The sequence below is a fragment of the Ambystoma mexicanum genome, chromosome 1q (assembly GCF_040938575.1).
Source record: "Ambystoma mexicanum isolate Mex_15411 chromosome 1q, UKY_AmexF1_1, whole genome shotgun sequence".
In the NCBI taxonomy this organism is placed as follows: domain Eukaryota; kingdom Metazoa; phylum Chordata; class Amphibia; order Caudata; family Ambystomatidae; genus Ambystoma; species Ambystoma mexicanum.
Window position 1 is genome coordinate 61,233,973 of NC_090922.1, and position 22,380 is coordinate 61,256,352.

The 22,380-nt window shown below is 46.3% G+C and overlaps 1 protein-coding gene across 4 annotated transcripts in view; it reads right to left on the minus strand.

The window, feature by feature from the left end:
* The window catches only part of WWP2 (WW domain containing E3 ubiquitin protein ligase 2), a 1,426,252-nt gene that overhangs the window by 1,280,736 nt on the left and 123,136 nt on the right, over positions 1-22,380 (minus strand). Inside the window, exon 1 of one of the 4 annotated variants that reach the window (XM_069635512.1) lies at positions 8,807-8,939. The exons of the other annotated variants lie outside the window; for them this stretch is intronic. Within the exon in view, the coding sequence (XP_069491613.1) occupies positions 8,807-8,925 (119 nt within the window). The 5' untranslated portion in view covers positions 8,926-8,939. Of the gene's footprint in view, positions 1-8,806; positions 8,940-22,380 lie in introns of those variants that run through there. 4 annotated transcript variants of the gene reach the window in all.

Below are 22,380 nucleotides of genomic sequence, written 5' to 3' on the forward strand. Positions count from 1 at the left end.
CCATTACACTGCTTCCTACTTAACTTGCATTCAAGCTAGGCTCCTAAAACATACTGCTTCCCCTTCTTATCCATATATTCTGATTGAATTGATATATATTTGTTATCATTTTATTTTATTGCACTTGTATTCTTTTGTTTCACTGATTTACTGTTTTGGTTGACACTGTTAGACACAATCTATTGTGATGACTAGGATTATGCACACATCCTACTGAACATCGCCCTGTTGTTCTCGAGTTAGGGCTCACAATAAGAGAATTTGAAAATAAATGAGTAACATATGCTAGACCCACATGGTTACACACTTGATGGATGTGGTGAAGTAAACAGTAATATGTGCAGGGTGCAAAATGTCAAGTCTGAAGCTATTAGCCACACATAAAATTCACTTGCCCCCATTTGGGAACGGAGGGCTGTGCATGACAAGATGATGAAAGTGGCTGCGCACCAAAACCTGAACACTAATGTACAGGTGCACCTCTACACCCACAACAATGAAAGTTGGTAAAGCGAACAGTATTGGCCGTTGCTGCTTGCCACTGTAACTGTTCCATATACCTTCATATCCATCAAATCCGTAGTTAACCGTGAAGATAGCTCAGCAATATAATCGCATACATTCATTACGGACCGAATCTGCATTTCACATGGAAGGGCTGACTCAGCCCTTCATCCTCCTGATGTTAATAATTTGAGCACAAATAAATTGCCCAACAACAAAAACCATAACTAAAGGGTCTAGAAGCAGGATCAACCTGATATGAAGCGCTATATGATGTGTCATATGTAAGCTTTACTCTACTGTGGGGAACATTTCTGATTTTCAAAATGGCATACAAAATGCATGTGTATTTGAACAAGAACGTTTGTGTGTGAAAAGTGATTCCCTAGCACGGTTTGTGTATATTGATTAAAAAACAGTGAGACTAGGAAGGGGCACAATTAACACAAATCTTTAAATATGACAAATGCCCGGTGTAAGGGTTGTATGACTGAATCGCTAAATGCCTAATACACACTGGGTTTTGTGCTAATGCTCATTTCCTTTTTTCATCCGAACGATAAAGCTTTTATAAACCTGAACCATTTACATAAGTTCGGACAGAAAAGGTTTTAAATGTTAAAGAGTGTCTGAATGCACATCATGTAATCACATTAATGTGAGCCTGCTACATTCCAATCACCCTTGGGATCAGTTCTCCACAAGGGAACTGAAATACAGATCTGGCCAGTGCAGGCCTTTGGCATAAAGGCGCTCTGGGTGGGCTACTGCCTGTGTTCTATTAGTGCTGAGAGCAGAAATGTTATCCGCACAAACATCACATTATCGGCCTGACACAGGGAAATAAAAATAACTTTAAACATGCCGCTCCAGTGGGAATCTCTCGCTGTAGGCCCCGGCCTATTAACTAATTGTAAATACTCCACTGGAGGCAGGGCAACCCCTCAAAGTAGTTGGGGACAGTTAGGCCTTTTCCTTTCTTTAAGACAAAAAAAGTTTATAACTCAAAACAAACATGCCACCTGTGTCTTGTCTATCTCCTTCTGCGCCCTTACAGTTCCTAGAGAGCTACAGGAGGCAGAGGAGGTATTCCTAGCAGTTTTGGGACCATCTGTTCATGAGAGATAAGGTCATTGAAAAGGTGTCTGAAGTGTTTTTTCATAGGGTCTGAGTACATTAGTGACTGGAATTTTCCAAAAAGGGATATTCGGAGGATTGTCTTGGTTACGGTTGTGGGACAGGGACCAGCCTGGAAAAAGAGTTTTGTCTCCATTAATCAATGGATATAGGTTTCCACGAAGGACCTCTTAACACAGTTCCCCATGTTGTAAGGGGAAGAAGTGGGAGGAAGAGATACTGTAGATGGCAAAGACATCCTAGTATGTGCTGACTGCTCCACCACCCAAGGCGCAAAATGATCTCTGCCCACAGATGCACTTGGCACCGGTCCAGGTCTAGTAGAAACAAGAATAGGTTCTAAAGACGCAAAGGAAATGACTGTCACCGACATGTCCTGAAGGACCGCCATTGTGGGAGCTGTTGTTGTGAAATGTGTCACAGCTGTGCCAAAGGGAACATGTGATTTAGCTGTTGACTGCCCACCTTTCGTTTTAACCCCCCCAACCCCCCCAAGTCTAAAAGACTGAAGAAAGCAGGGAGACTGACGTGAGTCTGAACTGTGAGTTCCCCGCAAAAGAACATTCACAAAAGGTACTCTGTGGATGTTATTTTGACAGATTAATGATAGGCTTTTAAAGAACAGGTTTACAAACACTTTTGTTGGACAATACTTAAGACACTTTCTTTATAGACTAGTGTAGCCTGGCAGTTAAGGACTGGTGATTATGGATTTTAAGGCTTTATGTTGGCAGCTCATTTGCATAATATTTACTAGGATAGGGTGTCACAAAGAAGAGAAAATAACTTATAAAGCTAGGTTTTGCAATGTTGTCATTTGCAGAATACATTGCCGTGGAGCGCCTTAAAGAATCCATACTTGATGTTGATCCACTGTCTGCATTGAGTTATCCCCATTTAGTTGTAGGGGTTAACCTTGTTCCCGTAGGTGATTATCCAACCCTTTCCCCGGAGAACTGAATAGCGAATAAAGCAAGTCAAACCATCTGTGTACGATATCATTGCTCAGCCACCCTACAAGAGTCATGGAAGGGATGTTGCTGATGTGGAGAGGGAGTGATGAGGCTGAAGTGAAATAAGAGAGACTAGGGACGGTATGCCGGGAGAAAGTGGGGTGCCAGGAGGCACGCAAGATGGCCAGGGCAAAGTGCAACCGCAGTGGACGTTGCCGACGGCAGAGTCACAGGGAGAATTCTGGGCACTATCAGAGATTAGTGCTGGGGATTCTGCAACGCTGACTAACTGCGGCGTTGCACACATAGCAAAGAGGGTAGTAATTGCTGTTCTCCTATGAACGCATACAAAGGATGGGATGAGAAGGTGGGAAGACTGTTGCTGGTAGCATGGGTGAAGATTCAAGTAAGTCTTCATCTAGGTTGTACTTGAAATATGATTCGAAGTTCCAAAGGTATCCGTTTATGCAGGACTACTGTCTGGGATTGCAGATGTGCTGCGATTACCTGCAATAAAGCTTTTTGTAATTATGGCTATGCATTCAGTTTACTCCGAGTGCCAATTGCTCCCAAGTACAAAACACTGTACAACTCGATCACATGTAATTCCATACATTCTTGTCCACATTGCTGCATATATATCGAACACTGAATTCAACTCATACGAACAGCAATAGACACGTCAATAGCATCCTATCAAATTTTGCAGTTAGAATTAAGATAGTGGGCTATCTGGTTGCAGGCTTATGTATTACAAGAACGCGTACAGCATTAATATCTTGCAAACAGGGTAAGCCATCAGATGATATCACACTGGGTCAGGGCACAAACAGCAGTTCAGTGACCAACAGCGCTGCACTGTAGAAGTAGGTGACAAATGTAGCATTCACTATCAAGCAAGACTGTCTGCCTGGTGTCAAAAGAGGTTTGTCACTTTGACATATCAGGTAACAGATGCATGCCAGCAAACAACTTTATTAGGTTACTGCTGCCTTCATCGCACCAGTTATAATATACTTAAACAGCATGGGTAAGAGGAGACATAGACGTGCATTGGCAATCTGATTATCAGTTCGCCCCCATTATTCCTTCACAGCTACTCCACTTTTCACATTTTCCACTTGCCTGATGGCTTGAGATTCATTGGTTAATCCTGAACATTTTGCAGTTTCTTATAGTCTCCTTACATTCCGATCATAAATAGTCACTCTCATCTTTTAATTAATAACACAGCTCAATTCTTTGGACTTGCTCCTTTCCTAAGATGCCACAATTTTCAAAGCACTATGCAACCCTTTCTGTGTTCTGCATCTTGCCATCCTACAGCATCCACACATTTCTTTTTACCAATGTTCTCTTCACATTCTAGAGGTCTATATTTGTTGTCACAGACTGCTGAAAGAACACTCAAAATCTCAGAGACGGTGCAAGGGTTTTTATTAATAGACTGGTCAGGGCCCTAGGGCTGCCCCCCACCCTCTCTCATCTAACAAGTACCCACCCTCCATGGTGCTGCTGTCCCTACTGACCAGGTTAATGTATACAGAATATGAACTCCTATTGTCTAGATTCTGTCTTATGCTTGAGATGAAAACGTAAAGACAAAATTACTTATCCATCTAACCTCCCTCAGTCACTTCATAGACTTACCCTACACTATCCAGTGGTTAGGTATCTAAAAATGGGCATTAGATTGTGCCTTTCAGACATTCTTCCTGATTCGGTCCCTTTCCTCTCACACCCATGTACGCCTTTCCCTCTTGCTCCCTGATTTTCTCCTCTTCCTACTGTCCTTCCTTACCCTCCACTCACCTTCTCTTCCTCTACTCCATGCATCTCTCCCTTCTGACTCCCTCTAACCTTGCCTCCACCGTTTGATGTTACTAATTCATCATCCAAACCACAGCTTCTGCTTAACCCCAATTTCTACTGAAAACCCTCCTTTCACTCACAAAATAATGTTGTTCCTCCTCCTCCTCCTCCGCCCCCCCTCCGAAAAACAACCCACAACTTCCTGGGGTTTCTTTTAATCCCCCCTCATCCCATATGCCCTGGTTAGTCCACTGTCCCTGGCCAATCTGGCCCGGGAGTTGTTACAAACATTAAATGATACAAATAATCTGTTAAGCCCCTCCCCTTTTCTCCTTGGCAGGCAATCGTGAGATAGCAATGGCAGCCAGTGTTGCCATGTGTCCAGGTTGGTAGTAGGGGGCCTTGGTATGGCTTCCACAAGGCAAGTAAAGTATTGTCATGCGTTTGAGGCTGTGGTAAAAGTCTCTGGTGATCTAGGTCGTTGGCAGCAGTTACACTGCTGTGCGGTTCTGTGGAAAACTGCATAAACTCTGGGTTTTCTCTCTTGCCATTGTTCTTTCTCTGCTTGATGTCTTTGGCTCGGCTTGCCACAAACTATTGTATGGGGTGCTAATGGTTTGTAATGCTGCGAGTGGTCTCCCAGTAGTGCCGTTGCTTCACTGTCAATTATAGGAGAGAAAGAGAAACCTTGGCAGGCATTTGGAGTCATAAGCATGGGTGATGCAACTTGGTAATGTACATTAAACTGGAACACTGGGAGGGGACAGAATTGGGGCCCTCCTAAATGCCACCATCCGGGGGTAGGGTACAGCTGGCTCTGGATTCCACCTTGGTAGGCATCCCACCCCCTGCCGAGAGGGTTGCCAACCCTCTTCTTGACAAGGTCACGGTACTTGTCACACAGGATATGCCCAACCCTGTTTTACACAGACCTTAATAAAGTAATTTCTCCTCATTTCCTCCCCACTAAAAAACAATCCTTGCTTTTATGTTATCTCTGCACAATTACTGTCATTAAACATACTTGTTTACAGAGGGAAGCACTGGCTTTCTTCCTCTCAACATCTCAAAAGGAGATCTTCAAGCTAGCATGTTAGTAATCATCCTCTGTGAAGGCCTCCTCTGCAAAAGCAATTCTGGATACTTTAATTAATCAAATGGTATACCCTCCCTACATCTGAATCCGCATGTGGGCCAAATGTCGTCCGTACCTAAGGAAAAACATGGCAATTTCCTTGGACATTCATTTATTGCCATTATCTGTGAGAATCTACGGGGGGGAGACCTCCCCTACATAGACACTTTTCACAAGTAGTATGGTCTTGCTTCTTAGTTAGGGACTCCAAAAATGAACTGTTGGACATTCTCAGAAATAACTGTTCATTAAACTGTTATGTCAGCTTTGCATAGGCAATATGCTTGTAATGGGGATTTATGCTGTGCAATGCTGACGTTACATGGTCTTCAGGCACGTTGGCCGATCTGAAAGAGAGGTGGGTGGTTTAGCTTAGTGGGGAAGGAAGGAAAATCACAGACGACTGTGCTGTTGTCTTGACGCGTGCGGACTGGAAGTACTCTGAGTCTTGTGTCGGGGTCTGTTACTAGGTGTTCTGTGGTGGGAGTCTAGACACATTTGTGTCCGAATGGGAGCCTTGCATGGACCTGGTGCCAGGATTCATTGGTAGGGACTGTGATGTGCAGGTTAGTTGCAGAGGTGTAGCGTTCTGTTTGTGGTCTGCTGGGAGGGTTATTCAATTGCCATCTGAGTGAATCTTATCCGGTACATGTGTTGTGTTTGAGCCTAGTGGTTGAGAACGTTAGATCAGTGAGGTTAGTGGGGATAGGGCGGGACAACCTGGCAGTCAACTTGAAGCGTCCACCAAGTATGGCCATGGTGACTCCTCAGAAGTAGTGTCCTTCTGGAAAGGTGCTTGTGAGCATGTCCTTGGGGACCCTTGAGCAGGCTAGTATCGCTGGCAGTGGGAGGCATGCAACGACTGGTCCTTTCTGAGACTGGAGGAACAAGGGGAGGAATGGAGGATACATGGAGCATGTAACAGTGGGTTGGTGCCCAAGGACCAAGTAGACAGTGAGTGAGAGTAGTTCCTCAGGGGAGTTTGGAATAGGGTTTCCAGAGAAGGCAGAGTCCTGGTGGGGTGCCTAGGTACTAATCAACATGCTACAACGTGACGGTGCAATATCTAGAAGCTAGTCATGTGAAATGCATTGACTATTTTGAGAAACCTGAAGGTATTCTCACAGGTAGAGCCCAGGAAACCCTTATCCAGGTGGCCAGGACACGGCCATCGCTTTTGGATCTAGTTCCTGCGGATGGACCAGTGGGGGAGGATCACCTGGGTAGGGGAGACCGGGGTTATGCTTGGGAGGATATCCAAGGTGAGGCACGGTACTGTACCAAGGAGGAAGAAGAGGACGAGATCCTGGAGGCCTTCGTAGGCTACAATACATCTGCCTCCTCCTCCTCCCCCACCATTAAATCCCTCCTACGCAGATCCAATAAACTCTCTGTACACAACCCATCCTCTAAGATCTCTAACGCGCTTGTATCTCATCCAAACAACCCTGGACATGCCTTTCCACATTCCTTTAGTTATTTTGTCCCGAACACCCAATCTACTAGGACAGAACACTACTATTCCTACAATCCCCTATGTTCTGTTCTCCATCCTGGTCATCCTAGTCCATTTCACAAACCTTCCCGTCCTGTAGGATACTCGGACACGCCAACCCCCCTCCCTTTCCCATACGAACACTATAATTCCCGATAACACCTTATCCCCATTTTACCACGTAGAAACTCTACTGCTCCCCTTTTCCAACACCAACATTTTTCCCCGATGTAGAAAACAACGGTCTTGCAATAAGACTGTTTACGTGACATGTCCCTACACAAGGGTCAGGCAAAGTCAGACAATTTACTTAAATCACACACACCCGACAGTCCTGCCTTTTCCCCCACAGAGATAAAAAGTGGAGCAAGAGAGCACAGGACAGGGAAGGTGAGCACGGCAGACAGCATAACGGCACGGCTAAGCAGGGAAAAGCAGTTCAAGAGAAGGAGAGAGGTGGCGGCAGTCGAGAGGGTGGCGAGGAGAGAAGCAACCTTGCCCTTTTCGTCCCAGGCCTGCGGAACCTTCGTGGAAGAGGACATAAGACCTCAAACCATAGCAAAAGTGTCTTGCAGCAGATGTCAATGGTACACGGGGCAAGCCTACGCCGATAAGCAGGAGCAAGGAAAGCTCCCACGACCGTGGTACCAGCCTTGACTCCAGTGAATCCGAAAGCCAAGCGGTTCATCACAGCCGTTAAATCGAGGGTACTTGCATGTCCAGTCCTATCAACTACCTTACTTCCTTACTCGTGGGAGCAGACATAGGAAACAAGCAGTTCATCTTTATGGTGGACTCAGGAGTGGAAAAATCATGCCTATTGGAAGGCAGTTTTCCGTTGTCAGGCAAGAATTTGGAAACGCAGGTATTCTATTGGGCTGTGGTCACGGTTCCATATACTGAAGATTTGGATGTAAAGATTGGGGGTAAAACAGTGCGGGCCCCCTTTCTAGACCATGACAACTCTCAGGTCAATTTGATGGGTAGGGATCTTCTCAGCAAGCTTAATATGACAATTTCTTTCACTTAGAGGGGTATAGTATGCTCCACCCCTGGGATATGCCCCCTCCGAGCGATGTTATTGATCAGCACGATAACAAATTAAATAGCAGTGCGAGGGGTGCCCCTAAATGCCGACATGTTTGCGTATGGGGTACAAGTTTTGGCACGAGCAGTACCCGAGTTAATACGAAAAGAATGGAGAGTTCCCTCAGATTTTTTTTTACAGCCAATAGTTTACCCCGAAGTTGTGCCAGGTACCATCCTTTCATTAGATCTTCAGGGAGTGCAAGTTTCAGCTAAACGTATTGTGGCAATAGGGCTGGAGACGCATGGGTGCGAGTGGCAAAGAGTGTTGTGCATAGACCTGAACATAGCGCCGTGCAAACTGACAAACGAGGAGCTGTTTGCTGACGATGACAATGACGGGGAGATAATAATGGAAATATGCATGCCATGTGATATCATGATGCAAAATAGGCGTCTGATCAACCCCCTCATGGCCGTCGTCAGTGCACCGCCATCATATTTTGATGAGGACATGAAGCAGGTACCCGCTAACATATGGACAACTAATCCCCACGACGTAGGGCTAATACGCGAAAGTAACACCTGTGAGAATTAAACTGAAGCCCGGAGCAGTGTTACCCCCAAGTAAAACAATACCCCTTGTCCAGGGAGGCAGAGGAGGGAATTAAAGAAACCATACATGCATTATTACAACAGGGCATCATTGTACCTTCAAATTCACCTTGCAATACAGCAATTTACCTGATTAAAAAAGCAAAGGGAGGGGCTTGGAGGATGGTGCAGGACCTTCGGCTCCTTAATGACGTCATACAGAAGGAGTTCCCACTTGTCCCGAACCCGCCATCCATCTTGTGTAGCATTCCAAAGGAAGCCACTCATTTCACCGTAGTTGATTTGAAAAACGCTTTTTTCTCAGTGCCACTTGATCCTAGCTCCCAATATCTGACTGCATTTACCCTGGGGGGGAAAAAGATATGAACATTGCAGGTTGCCCCAGGGGTACTGTGAGAGCACAAGCATTTTTAACAGAATATTGCATGAAGACCTTGGCAATATCGATGTTAAAAGTACATTCAATACGTGGATGACCTTCTAGTATGCAGTAACAGTGAAGAGCAATGCAGAAAAGATTCAATCACACTACTGACCCTATTGGCCACTAAGGGGTACAAAGTAAATAAAGGAAAGCTGCAATACTGCTTGGCAGAGGTTCTATATCTTGGACAGTCAATATCTAAAGATGGCAAGAGAATAATTACTGACAGAGCAGCAGCAGTGCGCGTAGCAGCAAAGCCATATACAGTGTAGGAAATGCAGAAGTTTCTCAGTATATGTAACTATTGCCGCGCATGGATACTTGACTATGAAGCATATACAAGACCCCTGTTACAAGCTTTGAAGGAAGCACAGAAGGGTAACACAACTATCACATGGACACATGACATGAACACTGCATTTACAACACTGAAAGAGTGAATATGCACAGCTCCCGTTCTAGCCACCCCAGATTATAACCGGGAATTCTACTTGTTTTCACACTGTAATGGGGTGCTCATGACTGCAGTATTAATGCAAAAGACATCTCTTGGGCATAAACCCTTAGCTTACTACAGCAGCACCTTTGATTCAGTGATGCAAGGGCATTTCGCATGCAAACAGGCTCTTGTAGCTGCCGCTTTCGCGATTGAAAAGAGTGCCACAATAGTGATGGGATCATCCATCACACTGTTTGTTGAACACTCGTCGTTTGCAATACTCAAACGGTCAATATCCACTCTCACAACTCAAAGAGCAACAGCTTATGAAATAATACTTTCCAGCCCAAATAGCTACGCTGTAAAACAGTAAATCCTGCCACATTTATCACTGAGCCATGCTCAGTAGAAGACATGCAAACACACGATTGTGCCACATGAGGGGGAAGAGGACGACATTCCCAAAGCAAGTAAGTACCGCCCTAGAGGAAGGGGAGGTGTATTTTGTAGATGGGTCAGCCTCACTCTGCCCAGAGACAGGAGAAAAGCACGTCGGTGCAGCAGTAGTGAGAATGGAAGATGGGGAATATGAGACGATTGTACAGAAACGATTACCAATGCATTTTTCAGCACAAGCCACAGAGCCAGTAGCACTAAAAGCACTACATGCGGCAAAAGGATGTGCAGTTACTATTTATTTAGATTCTGTATACACCACCACAACAGTGCACTCTGGGTTATCGAGGTAGAGAAGAAGAGGTTTCAGGAGAGCAGATGGGTCCCCAGTACAACATGCTGAACTTTTGAATGACCTCATAAAAGCTCTTGCAGAAACTTCAGTGGTACCTTTGGTAAAGTGCCAAGCATATAACAATAGAAGTGACAAAATATCATTAGGAAACGCGGCAGAAGAGCTGCAGTGAAAGAAGCAGCCTATTTTTTAAAACCATTGCCACCAGAGTGCATTCAGAAAATAGAAAACTAAAATACCAACAGAAAAGGACGAAGGGTACAATACCCTGCCAATAACTGAATTAATAGAATTACAAAAGAGAGCTCCCCCAGCTGAACAAGACTTATGGGTAAAGAGGGGTTGCATACAATCACCAACTGATCTTTTGTAGAGGCAGGAGACAACAGGGAAAGTAGTAATGCTAATAGAGCTATTACAGATAGCATTCCAACAATTGCACTTCGCACCCCATGTTAGCAAACAAAATATAGCTGCAGAAGTTCAAGGGGATTGGTTTGTTCCAAATCTCAATGAACATTTAACAAAATGTACCATTGAATGCGTGACATGCCAAACTTACAATTCAGGAATGACACTGCAGACCTTGAGAGGAACACTGCCCGCCCGCCGCATCAGACCTTTCCGTGAGCTGCACATAGATTATGCAGACATGGGAAAAAGATGCAATGGAGCATGATATTTAATAATGGTGGTCTGTTTTCGCGGTGGGTGGAGGCAGGACCATGTGCTCACCCAGATGCGAAATGCGCTGCAACATTTTTTGTGAGAGAAGTGTTCCTGCGTTGTGTTATATGCGATGTGATACGCTCCGACAACGGAACACATTTTGTTAATGACTTGTTCAAGGAGGTGACAACCCTACTAGGAATAACACAAAATGTGTTAAATTTATCACCTGCAAGCGAACAGCGTTGTCGAAAAAATAAACGCCCGCCTCAAAAGCAGACTTCTAAATTGTGTCACACTCTTAAGAAAAACTGGGTTTACTGCCTACCTTTGTCGCTATTCTAATTGCGTACGCAACCCAGCAAAGACCACCACTTGTCCCCGCATGAAATAGTGACAGGAAGGCGCATGCAGACTCCCCGGTCGCCAGCAAGAAGAATTTCTGATGCACATAGAACAGCGACCATATTGGGTGAGGAATTTAAAGATTATTTGACCCAGCTTACACGTGCAGTCAGGAGCATTGCAAAGCAAATGGCCCTGCCCTTGACTAAAGAGAATGAAACAGATACTAATACAGTGGCTGCCGACAGCCCAACAGGTCAGTTAATGCCAGGGGAGTGGGTGTACGTGCACAGTTTCGTGAGGAGGTGGAATTCTCCAAGATTTCATGGCCCTTAAGAAGTGGTATATTGCACACCATCAGCAGTAAAGGTGAAGGGCTTGAAATATTGGATCCATCTTTCTGACGTTACAAAAGCACACAACACCACAGCACAAGAGGAAGGGGAACAAAATCAAAGAGAGGTTGCAGTACCCTAAAGAAACAGGGGATACATAAATGATGAAACAGAATACTATGAAACAGAAAGACTGTGTGTATGTATATAAATATGAAAATTGTAAATAACGAAAAGTGACATGACAGACAAACATGTATAAATATTGTTTTTCTCGCCCTCTCTCTCTCTCTCTCGCCCTCTCTCTCACCCTCTCCCTGTTTTGCTCCATTTTTAATATGATAAAATGGACTTAAAAGGTTTTTGGGATATGTGAAAAGTACACTTAACCCACTGTATTTCACCCTGTAGGTGCAACAATGGCGGAAAGAGGGATTCCCAAGGGAACTACAAGAGCGAGAGCTAGCAATAGGGAAACTATTAGTGCCACTAGAGCATACTCTTATGAGTGTGGCTTATATTTCACAGCTATTGTATTCTCTACAATATTAATATGCCTGACGCTTTACTGGACATTTTCTTAATTGTGGGAGTCATTAAAGATGGGGGAGGTGGAAGAGTATTGGTGCGAGAAGGAGCACAGTTAATTTGGGATGGGGTAAAGCTGATTTGGGCCCACAATACATCTGCAAATCTTACCTCACTGTATGAAAATTACACGATGAAGGAATCTCAGCTGGGGGCTACACCTGTGAATGTTGATGATAAATTGATCTATGTGTACAGTGAATATTTGCCAATGTTGAATGTCACAATGTTGCCACACACTCACTCTCAGACAACCTTTAACCCTACCTAATATGCTGAGCATATGAACATTTTGCCACAAGCAACCATGGCAGACACCCCTTTTTATGCACAGTATTGGCAACAAAATGATGAGCAAAATGGAAAATGAAAGGCAGGGAACAAAAAGAACCAGGTATGATGCATACCATGGCCTGGGCTTAGATGCAGTAGAAGACCCTTGACATCCAGAACAGTCTAATAAATGGTACTCGGATAGGAGCACCATGGGTAAACAAGCAACAAATGAAAGATGTTTTGTATGCTCCCTGAAACCTCACACATCAGGGACCCCTAAGGTTTTGCTACCACAGGAGATTCCCATATTGGAGGCCCAGTGTCTAGTTCATCTAGCACTTTGTAGAATTTGAAGTACCTTCCAGGCACACACAGTAACATTACAATGGCTCCAGAATGAACAGATCTGTCATAGTAAATGTCAAGGAGTGATTTGCATCAAGGAGCCATTTTTTGCATCAAAGGAGCAATGCTTGCAGAAAACAAATGGCAAGAGGCTAGAGTCACGTGCAAAGCAGAATCACCAAAAGGACTGTCGGAAGAAAAATTCCAATGGACAGAGAAAACATGCGCTCCAACGTGGTCACAGCATATTGCCAAACTAACATGGGTAACAGCTCTCGAGAAGCCAATAAAAATCCAACGCAAAATAGAATATGAATTTTGCTTTCATGGAGAGGGAAAAGTACCCATGGGTTCAACCAGAATTTGCAACCAGACACTTGTCCTCCCCGACATGAGAAGAACAGCTGCTTTAATGGACACTTACTGGGTATGTGGCAAACAGGCGTACTTACACCTCCCGCCATCATGGGGAGGTACTTGTACCCTGGCTACGCTGCATTCAACACTAACAGTAATTCCGGAGAGCCATGTCCAGGGGGAGAGGGTGCCCACCAGATGATCCTCGGCACCCCAGTCTACAACTGAAGAACCCCCCACCTATGATGTGCTGTCAGAGAACGAGTTGCAAAGCAGAATGTCACGAAGCAAGAGAGCTTCGAACTATATTTCCAAAGAATCTTCCGAACTTTTAGCACAAATACCAGACCAGTTCAAGTTACTCAACACAGCAGAAACATTCTTTGCGTCTCTAATACCAAGCATTCAGGCACGAGCAAACACCAAGTGGTTACAGATTGTAAGATGGGAGCTGATCCAGCTGGCTAACGACACTGAAGAAGGGTTCAAGGTGGAACTAAGAGCACTACAGTTGATGACCATGCAGAACCGCTACGTGCTGGACCTAGTCAAAGCAACGGAAGGCCGTGTTTGCCGAAAAATCGGGAGCACATGTTGCACGTTTGTGCCTTCTGCAGACACTGATAATGGAACACTATCACACGAATTGCCGCAGTACACAACCTCGGAGAAAGAATGAAAAAGGAGGGCGGCATCGAGCAAAGTGGCTGGTTCCATACACTTTTTTTGATTGGGTCCCATCGTGGTTCGTAACTACCATGAAGCTACTGGTTCCCATCATCGTTTTTTTGTTACTCATTTTTTGTGTGCCAGGTAGGGGTTTGATGCTGTGCAAAACCAATGCCTAGTAGCGCGATGATGATGATGATGGTGACAATGGGCAGCCCAACCAAGGTACCTCATGAAGCTAAAGATGTACCAGTACAAACAGGTGAGGACCCAGAGCCCAAATATTGCATGACTGCAGTGTACAACACAGGGGATAGAGTGGACAGTATGTATCATACAACGAGCAAAGAACCCTATGAGTTGGAATGGTATAAGGAGGTGTGGGTAGACTTGTCTGGGGATGATGGGTGCATTTATATGACCTGCACCCAGAGGAATATGCTAGAAGAGGTCAAAGTTTAAGGTTGGTGTGTAAAGCGTGGATGCCAATAAAGGGGACCCCAGCCTGGGACCAAGTAATGATGGGGGCAGAAGAACAGAACGTTCTAGAGCTCAGGGGTATTCGTTACTTTAGATGTAACGAAAGGGGGGAATGTAAGGGAGAAAGGGTCATACCGACCTCCCTGTGCATTCTGTATGAAGTGAATCATATGCAAATTCAATCACGGGGAGATGTCCCCAAGTACGGTCCTCTGACGACAGAGTACAGGAGCCATTCAATGACACATAACTCCATTTTGTACTTTCCCAAGACTCCATCTTTTTACTAGGCCGCACAATGATCACTAGAAAAGTCATCGCTCCCACTGTCCAGTGCCGCGCACAGCCAACCTAGCCGCCCCCACCATCTCCACCTCGCTCTTCGCCGTACAAGCTCCTTTCTCACAGAAGCCTAGGCGGGAATTGTTGCAAACAGATACAGCCTTCCTCTGAGCTCATTGCCCTGTGTGTGACCGGAGCCAGCTCTGGCCTGCATGTCCATCCATCTCCACAAACCTGCCTATTCCACCCTGACCCCCACCCACAGGAGTTACAGCCCACAGACCCTTCTTGACCACATGCCTCTCTTTGAAGTAACTGCTGGACAACCTTTTCACCCTAGACCTCCCTGCATGACCCACCATATACCTAATCTCATGTGATCATATATCTTTGGTAATACTAACACCCCTCCCTCCCCTCTTTTGACAACTGGGTACCAAGGGGAATAGATCACGAACAAAGGCTTTTGACGATAGAAATGAGGGCACAAGGTACCCGTGCCCCCATAAACGTACAGGTTGGAATGCCAATATATCAATTCACATTTTATAGTCCTCACCTGATATATATTATGAATGTATGCTCAACATTATTCTTTGCATGTCAATGATTAATTGTGTAGTTAGATTAGTTAGAAGAATAACATCATGTGAACATAGTTCAAACAGATATGAGGCTAGCTGACCCACATGCTGCGAGAGCGACACCCGAGCTGCAATCCTGCACGGTCAGCACCTACAGCACCATACCACACCGATGCTTTAGGCCAATTGTCTCTCCCGAATGTGTGTTCATGATAGGACGTCAATTGTGATGTAATTTGCCTTTAAAATGTATTGCTCATGTATTATTTGGCAGAGCGCTCTCGGCAGCAGAGTTCTCTGCCTGCATCTTTTATTTGATATAAAACTTTGTTCAACTTGCAATCAATCTCCTGGTTTCATTCCCTACTGGGGAGTGTCCATTTACTTGAATTTTGGGATCTATGTTGGGGATGAGCCCATTTAGCCCAGAAGAGGGAGACCCAGAGAGTGAATCAGTACCACCCCACTACTGTGTGAATGGAACTTTGAGTCAAAGAAATGAGAAGGGCCAGCGCCCAGAAGAGGGGCACCCAGGGGTGAACCATTATCACACTAAAGAATTTTCATTTGTGAAAGGAACTGTTTATTTGTTTTGTTGCTTGAATACGTCAGGCTCTCCAAGGCAAGAGACTTTCATGAGAAATGACAATTGGCCGTCAACGACCCCGATAGCTGAAACGGAACTGTCATATCATGCTGGAAAGGCTTGAGTGTGTGCTGTGCTCCGAGATCCCACCTTACCGCATGCTCAAATCATGGGGAAGGGAGAGCCAAGCCACCGCATCCTGACATATTGTTTAAGAACATTTCTTTCTTTTCTTGAAAACCATCCCACACTCTTTTTTATATTAGTTGTAAGGAATTGGCAATAGGTTTCTCTTAGTGTAGGCCTTTTATTTTGGCCGGATGCTACAAGGATGGCCTTATTTACATTTGATGATTGATGCTTGCTCCCATCTTAGATTTAGGCTTAGTTTAGGCGTTTTTCCACCCTGCATTTATAGTTCAATAAACACCCTTGAACTGTGATCACTTGTGTCACGTCTTTACTATTGTCACCATGAGTTCCTTTCACTATTGAAGAGCAAAACATGGTAGGGACGCACTGCATTAGGCACCAGGTGGAGAAATCACTGTGGGACACATGGAGCAAAACCTCAGGGCGCAAAATTACAGTGTGGTGTTAGAAACCTGAATGTCACAACCCTCACCCAAAACCCCCGCTGGCAAACCCATTGGCCAGGTGGAGTCAGGACTCGGCACTCTAGAGCCTGGCATCCTCTTCAAAAGCCCTCATGGGGCCAGTCCTGGCACCTATGGCGCCAGGCTCATACACCATGAAAAACAATGTGCTTGGGAACTACTTTATTGTATTGTCAGCCAACATGGAGGCAATGCTATGCGGTCTAGTGTTTTGGGTGTGGCAGCGTAGGGACTACTTTACCTGGACTATTTTCTTGGGGCTATTTAAACCACACCCGACCAAGACAACACGCTTCGCGTTACTTTGCAGCTTGCAACGTGACGCTCACCGTGTCCAGCTATTCCCTCGAACCTCGGAGAAGCAGAACCTGCAAGGAGACAAAAGGAACATCATTAGCAGCAGCATCTTACCTGAGTCTTCATCTTTAAACACTCGCAGCTACTGAGAACAGCTTCCTCGAATCTGCACGTCTCCCGGACAGAACGACCTGAAAGAGGAAGATAGAGGCAACATTAAAGAAAGCAGTAGAGACATTTACAAATTACGAACTGCTCAAAAGGCTTACCTGGCTGTTCGCCTCTCGGGTGGCACCACTCTGGACATTCCACTCGCGCTGAAGAACACCACGACCTACAAGGAAGGAAAACACAGGTTAGCAAAGGCAGTTACTTCGCAGCGATGCACATAGCGCTTACTTACCGCATCATAGCGCTCTTAATGCGCCATCATTTACCAGCGGGCTCAACCAAGCCAGTTCGCAGCGCTGAAGCTCCGCATACCTAAGGGAGAAAAAAGAGAAATTGTAAACAAATAAAGGCATGCAGGATAGCAACAAAACTAAAGAGCAGCAATAAGACCTACCTGAACAATATCAAACAGGCCGGCGTCAGTGAAGTAACTGGACCGCACTTGCCCATGAAAGACAACGCACCCCTGCAAAGAAGGCAGGACGGAGAGCACGCCTAATTCTACCACAAGGTGAGGAGAGGGCACCAGAGGGACGGAAATCATACGGGGGTGGAGGGAGGATACTTACCCCAGTCGGGCAGTCTTGAACACAGTCCTCCTTTATTTTCAGGCAGAACCTTCCCCGCAGACCACATCAGGGCAAAGCTGAGAAGCATACCAGCGAGTAACCCGGCTGGGTGGCGTCCCGGTGGAGACCAGGTGAGCGTAACACTGACGGTGTCTCACTCGCTAATCCCCGGGGGAATCGGTCATCCAGGTGGCCAGGGCATGGCCATCGCTATTGGATGCAGTTCCTGGGGGTGGACCAGTGGTGGAGGATCACCTGGATGAGGGGTCTTAGAGGAGTGTAAGTGGGACACCGAAGGGTGAGAAGCAGTACCCCCTTCCTTACGACACCTTTTCCCCATCCTACCCAGTAAGATATCTAGAAACTCAACTCCCCTACCTCCCTTGCTTGACACAAACACTTCCTCACAGACAGATTACCGTGAAAGACAATGGACTACAACCAAAGCTGTATACCTGACATGTCCCAACAGAAGGGTCAGGCAGAGTCAGGCAATTGCCGATAACTACACACACCTGACTTCCCTTTCGCTGCCCCATAGGGATAAAAGGCGGAGCACAAGAGCATACAGAGAGCAGGGCCAAGAGCATGAGGAAGCAGCTATTCCAGGACAGCAGTTCAAACAGAGGAGAAAGGCAGCAAGACCTGAAGGACAAGGAGGGAATTGCCCTTGCCCTTTTCAACCCGGACACACACAGCCTCCGAGATGGGAAAAGACTGGGAATCGCAGCTGGCGAATGATGCGAATGATGTCAGCGGTACATTGGACCCTCATGCACTGAAAGCCAGGGCAGGGAGAAGCGGTTGTCGTTGTGGTACCATCCTCGACACCAGAGGCAAGAGACGTCAACAGAGTTCAGCACACCTGGTGAGTCAGAAAGAGCTGATAATAGACCGGACTGTGTTGGGCTCAAGGTTATCAGAGTTAGAGTGGTCCGGTGCCACGTGGGCGCTCATTCGAAGGACTCTGACTGGTGCCCCGCTCCTGAACAAGGAGAATGTATTGAACTGGAAAATCGAAGTGGTCCTGCAGCGGGTTATGTTGAATCCCATGAACAGTCGAAAGTCTTTGGTTGTTGTAGAAACTACAAGTACCAAGAGGCCCTAGGGGAGTCCGGCGTGAGGTGTCAAAGTGGTTATACCAGGGTCAAGGCAAATGTGAACCTGAATGAGGGATGCCAAGAGAAAGCTAAGCAAAGTGAACTGTGTAAATGAGGTAAGTGTGAACCCGACTGAGGGATGCCTGCAAATTAGGGTAAACAGTAACCCATCTGAGAACATTGTGGTGGTAGAATTATGTGAAGCCTGACTGGGGACTAAGACCCGGACTTAGGTAAGGGAATAACCTAAGGAGTCTAGAATGACTTTCTGATGAACTATGCTAAAATGGCAATGTGAACCCGATGGAGGGATATCAGGAGAATGTTAAGGGAAGTGAATCATTTATTTATTTTATTTATTTGGATTTGTAGAGCGCACTGCAGCCCACAGGCATCGAGGCGCTATGAGATAAACTTAAGAAGGCTTGATTCAGAGTTACAGAGAAGCCGCCATGATAAGTAGACTTAGTGCACGGTACAGTGCAGGGTACACTGTTACACATACAGAAATTGGTGCCCATCATGTTACGTGGTTACAGATACAGAATTAGAGTCAGGAAATACATGCTGATTCATACAAAGAGTCTGGTTTTGATGGCCTTGTGAAAGGCCGCATGAGAATCAATTAGCCTGATGTGAGGAGGGAGGGCGTTCCAGTAGATGGCGGCCATAGTTGGGAAGCTGGTGCCGCCGGCACCGGTTTTGCGTGGCCTAGGGTCAGTTATCATGTTGGAGTATGGTGTTCTACATGGCCTCGAAGCAGGGGGCTTAGAGATCCTTTGGACAAGGTAAGGTGGGGCCTGGTCAAGGAGACACTTGTGCGTAAGGGCAAGGGTTTTGAAAATGATCCTTTCCTTGACTGGTAGCCAGTGGACTGTCTTCTGAGCCCTGAGATATGATCCCTACATGAGAGGCCTGTGGCGGCCCTAAGAGTGTTGTTTTGCACTAGTTGAAGTTTGGCAAGGTTTTTGCCTGAAGTTCCTACAAGGAGGGCGTTACAATAGTCCAGTCTGGATCCAATTATATAGCCCTGGCAATGGTGAGGCAGTTTTGTTGGGAGAGGAACGGTCTCACTGTATTGATAAGTTTGGAGTGGTATGCTGAGGATGAAGCTATGGCATTAACCTGCCTGTTCATGGTCAGGTTGAGTTCCAGATAGACACCCAAGGTTTTAATCGCTTGTGAGACAGTGATGGGGATATTGTGAACGGTGAAGGAGGTGTATTGTTTGTCCAGCTTGCTCAAGGTGGATGGGGAGCCAATCAGCAGAAGTTCAGTTTTCTCACTGTTGAGGCACAGCCAGTTTTCTGCCATCCAGGATTGGAATGTTGAGTAAATGGAGTGGAGGGTGTTCAGGTCGGACAGATAGTCGCCCGAGAGGGGGGATGAGCACCTGGGTGTCATCAGCATAGTTCGTATATGAGATGCCCAGGGCGTCCAAAATGTTGAACAGAGGCCTCGTGAAGAGGTTGTAAAGGGTGGGAGCAATGCATGATCGCTGTGGGACCCCACATTTAATGGTGCTGGGATTGGCACAGGAGGATTCGGAGAAGACCTTCATTGCTCTATCCTGCAGGAACGAGGTTACCCAATTGCAGGCACTGGGGGAGAAGTTAGCTGCAGTGGAGAGATGATGGCAGAGGGTCTTATAATCTACCAAATCAAAGGCAGCAGAGAGGTCCAGGAGCAAAAGGAGCGCAGGTTTGCCTGCGCTCTGAGGTCATCCATCTGTTTTTTTAGGTCAAGGAGGGCCTTGACGTGGCCTGAACCCTGACTAACATAGTCCAAGAAGATGGTTGTCTTTTAGGAATTTCTGTACTTGCAGGTAGGCTGCTTTGACCAGGATTTTTAATAAGAAAGGGACGGTGGTAATGGGCCTGTAGCTACCTGGGATCGATGGATCTAGGGAAGGTTTTTTTAAGGAGCGGACAAACCCACACTTCCTTTAGTGCCAAAGGGACATGGTCAGACCGGATGGATGGTTTAATGGATCGGAGGAGTGCAATGACTTCCGATTCACTCTTGTCTTTAAAGTCGAACAGAGGGGAACGACTGGAGTCGGTTACGGGTGGCAGGCTACTGTGATTGTCGGGTATAAGGTTTGCAAGTGCTCGTTGGTGGGCAAGGATTTTTGTACTGCAAAGTATCCAGCTTATTCAACATGGCAGATTGGATTGTGTTACACCATGCCTCGTCCTTAAGGAGGGAGGGGGGTGGCAGGGGTCTCCAGCTCTCTGAAGATGGTGAAGATTTCTCTTGTCCCTAATTTGGCATTAGCTATTCTTGTGTTGAAGGATGACGCTTTAGCGTTAGTGATGGCGGTTTTGTACTCTGTGGATAAGGCTTTGAAAGCTGCTTTGGTATTCTCTGTGGGGTTATTATTCCAGGTGGTGAGTGCAGCCCTTTTTTGGAGCGTAATTGTAGGAGTTCCTGGATGAACCAGGCATTGCCATGCTTCACTTTTTTGGCTTTTTTAAGGGTGAGTGGATCTGCAGTGTAAATGGCCTGGGTAATGACCCTTTTGAAGTCATTGGCGAGTACCTCAGGGTTGTTGGAGAAGGGGGCAGTAAAGCGGGCACCAAGAGGTGTTGGGAGAGATTGTCATGCGTAAGCTCCCGGGAGCTTCGCGAGAGTGCCGCAGGGAAAGGGATGGTGGGCTTAGGGGGTCCTTTAGAGGTATTGATGTCAAATTCTATGCAGTGGTGGTCAGACCAGGGTAAGGGAGTGATCTCTGGGAGACTGAGGTAGCAGTTGTGGTGGGACACGCAGTCTAGGGTGCGGCCTTTAGTGTGGGTAGAGTTGGAGATGGCTTGGGAGAATCCTAGGGTGGAGAGTGCTTTATCAAGGGCATTGCCGTGGGAGTCGTTAGGGTCGTTCAGGCCAAGGTTTAGATCACCCAGGAGCAAGACTTTGGATGATTTCTTTTTTGTTTATCTGAAAGTGAGTGGGTCAGGGCTTCCTGGAAATCATTGGAGGGGCCAGGGGGGGGGGATAGTAGACGAGATGGAGGGCAAAGGTGCAGTTATGAGAAAGCTTCGAGTTTGAGCAGAAGATAGTCAGAACTCTGATCAAGGTCCCCCTGAATCCTCCTGATTGAAAGAGTTTCCTTGGTGATGACAGCTACCCCACCACCTCTGTGGGAGGAGCGGTCTGGTCTATAGATGGTGTAGCCAGTTGGAATGGCGAGGGTGAGGGCAGGGCCAGATGTGTCAGTTAGCAAGATCTCGCTAAGGAATAATATGTCTAGGTTGTTGCTGCTGATCATGTTGCGCACGTCTAGGGCGTGTGCTGGTAGGGAACGGGAGTTGATCAGGGCACATTTCAGTGGTACGTCCGCCAGAGAGAATGGGGTGGCAGTAGGAGGGGGAGGCAGAGTAACATCAGTGGCAGGAGAGGCAATGCACAATCATGCATTGTGGTAAAGCAAAGTGAACTGTGTATTTTTGGCAAATGTGAACCCGGTTGAGGGATGCCTACGAATTAGGGTGAGCATTATTACACCCTTGAACATTGTGATGACAAGTGTGAACCCGACTGAGGGATGTCCAGAGTGAGTGGTTGGTCTGAGATCGACTGAGGGAGGCTAACGTTGAGAACAGAATCGGAGCCCGGCTGAGGGGGATCCAAGGGTGAAGAGCAATCGCCTGACACGAAGATAAATAGAAGGAACTTTTGTTTTGTTGTTTATGGCCTATAAGGCTCTCTGAAGCAAGAGACTTTGCATGAAAGCCACTTGGGCACAGAAGCCCCCAATATTGATGAAAGGAACTGTAACCTTGTGCTGGAGAACCACAGGAGTGTGCTGTGCTTAAGAGTCCT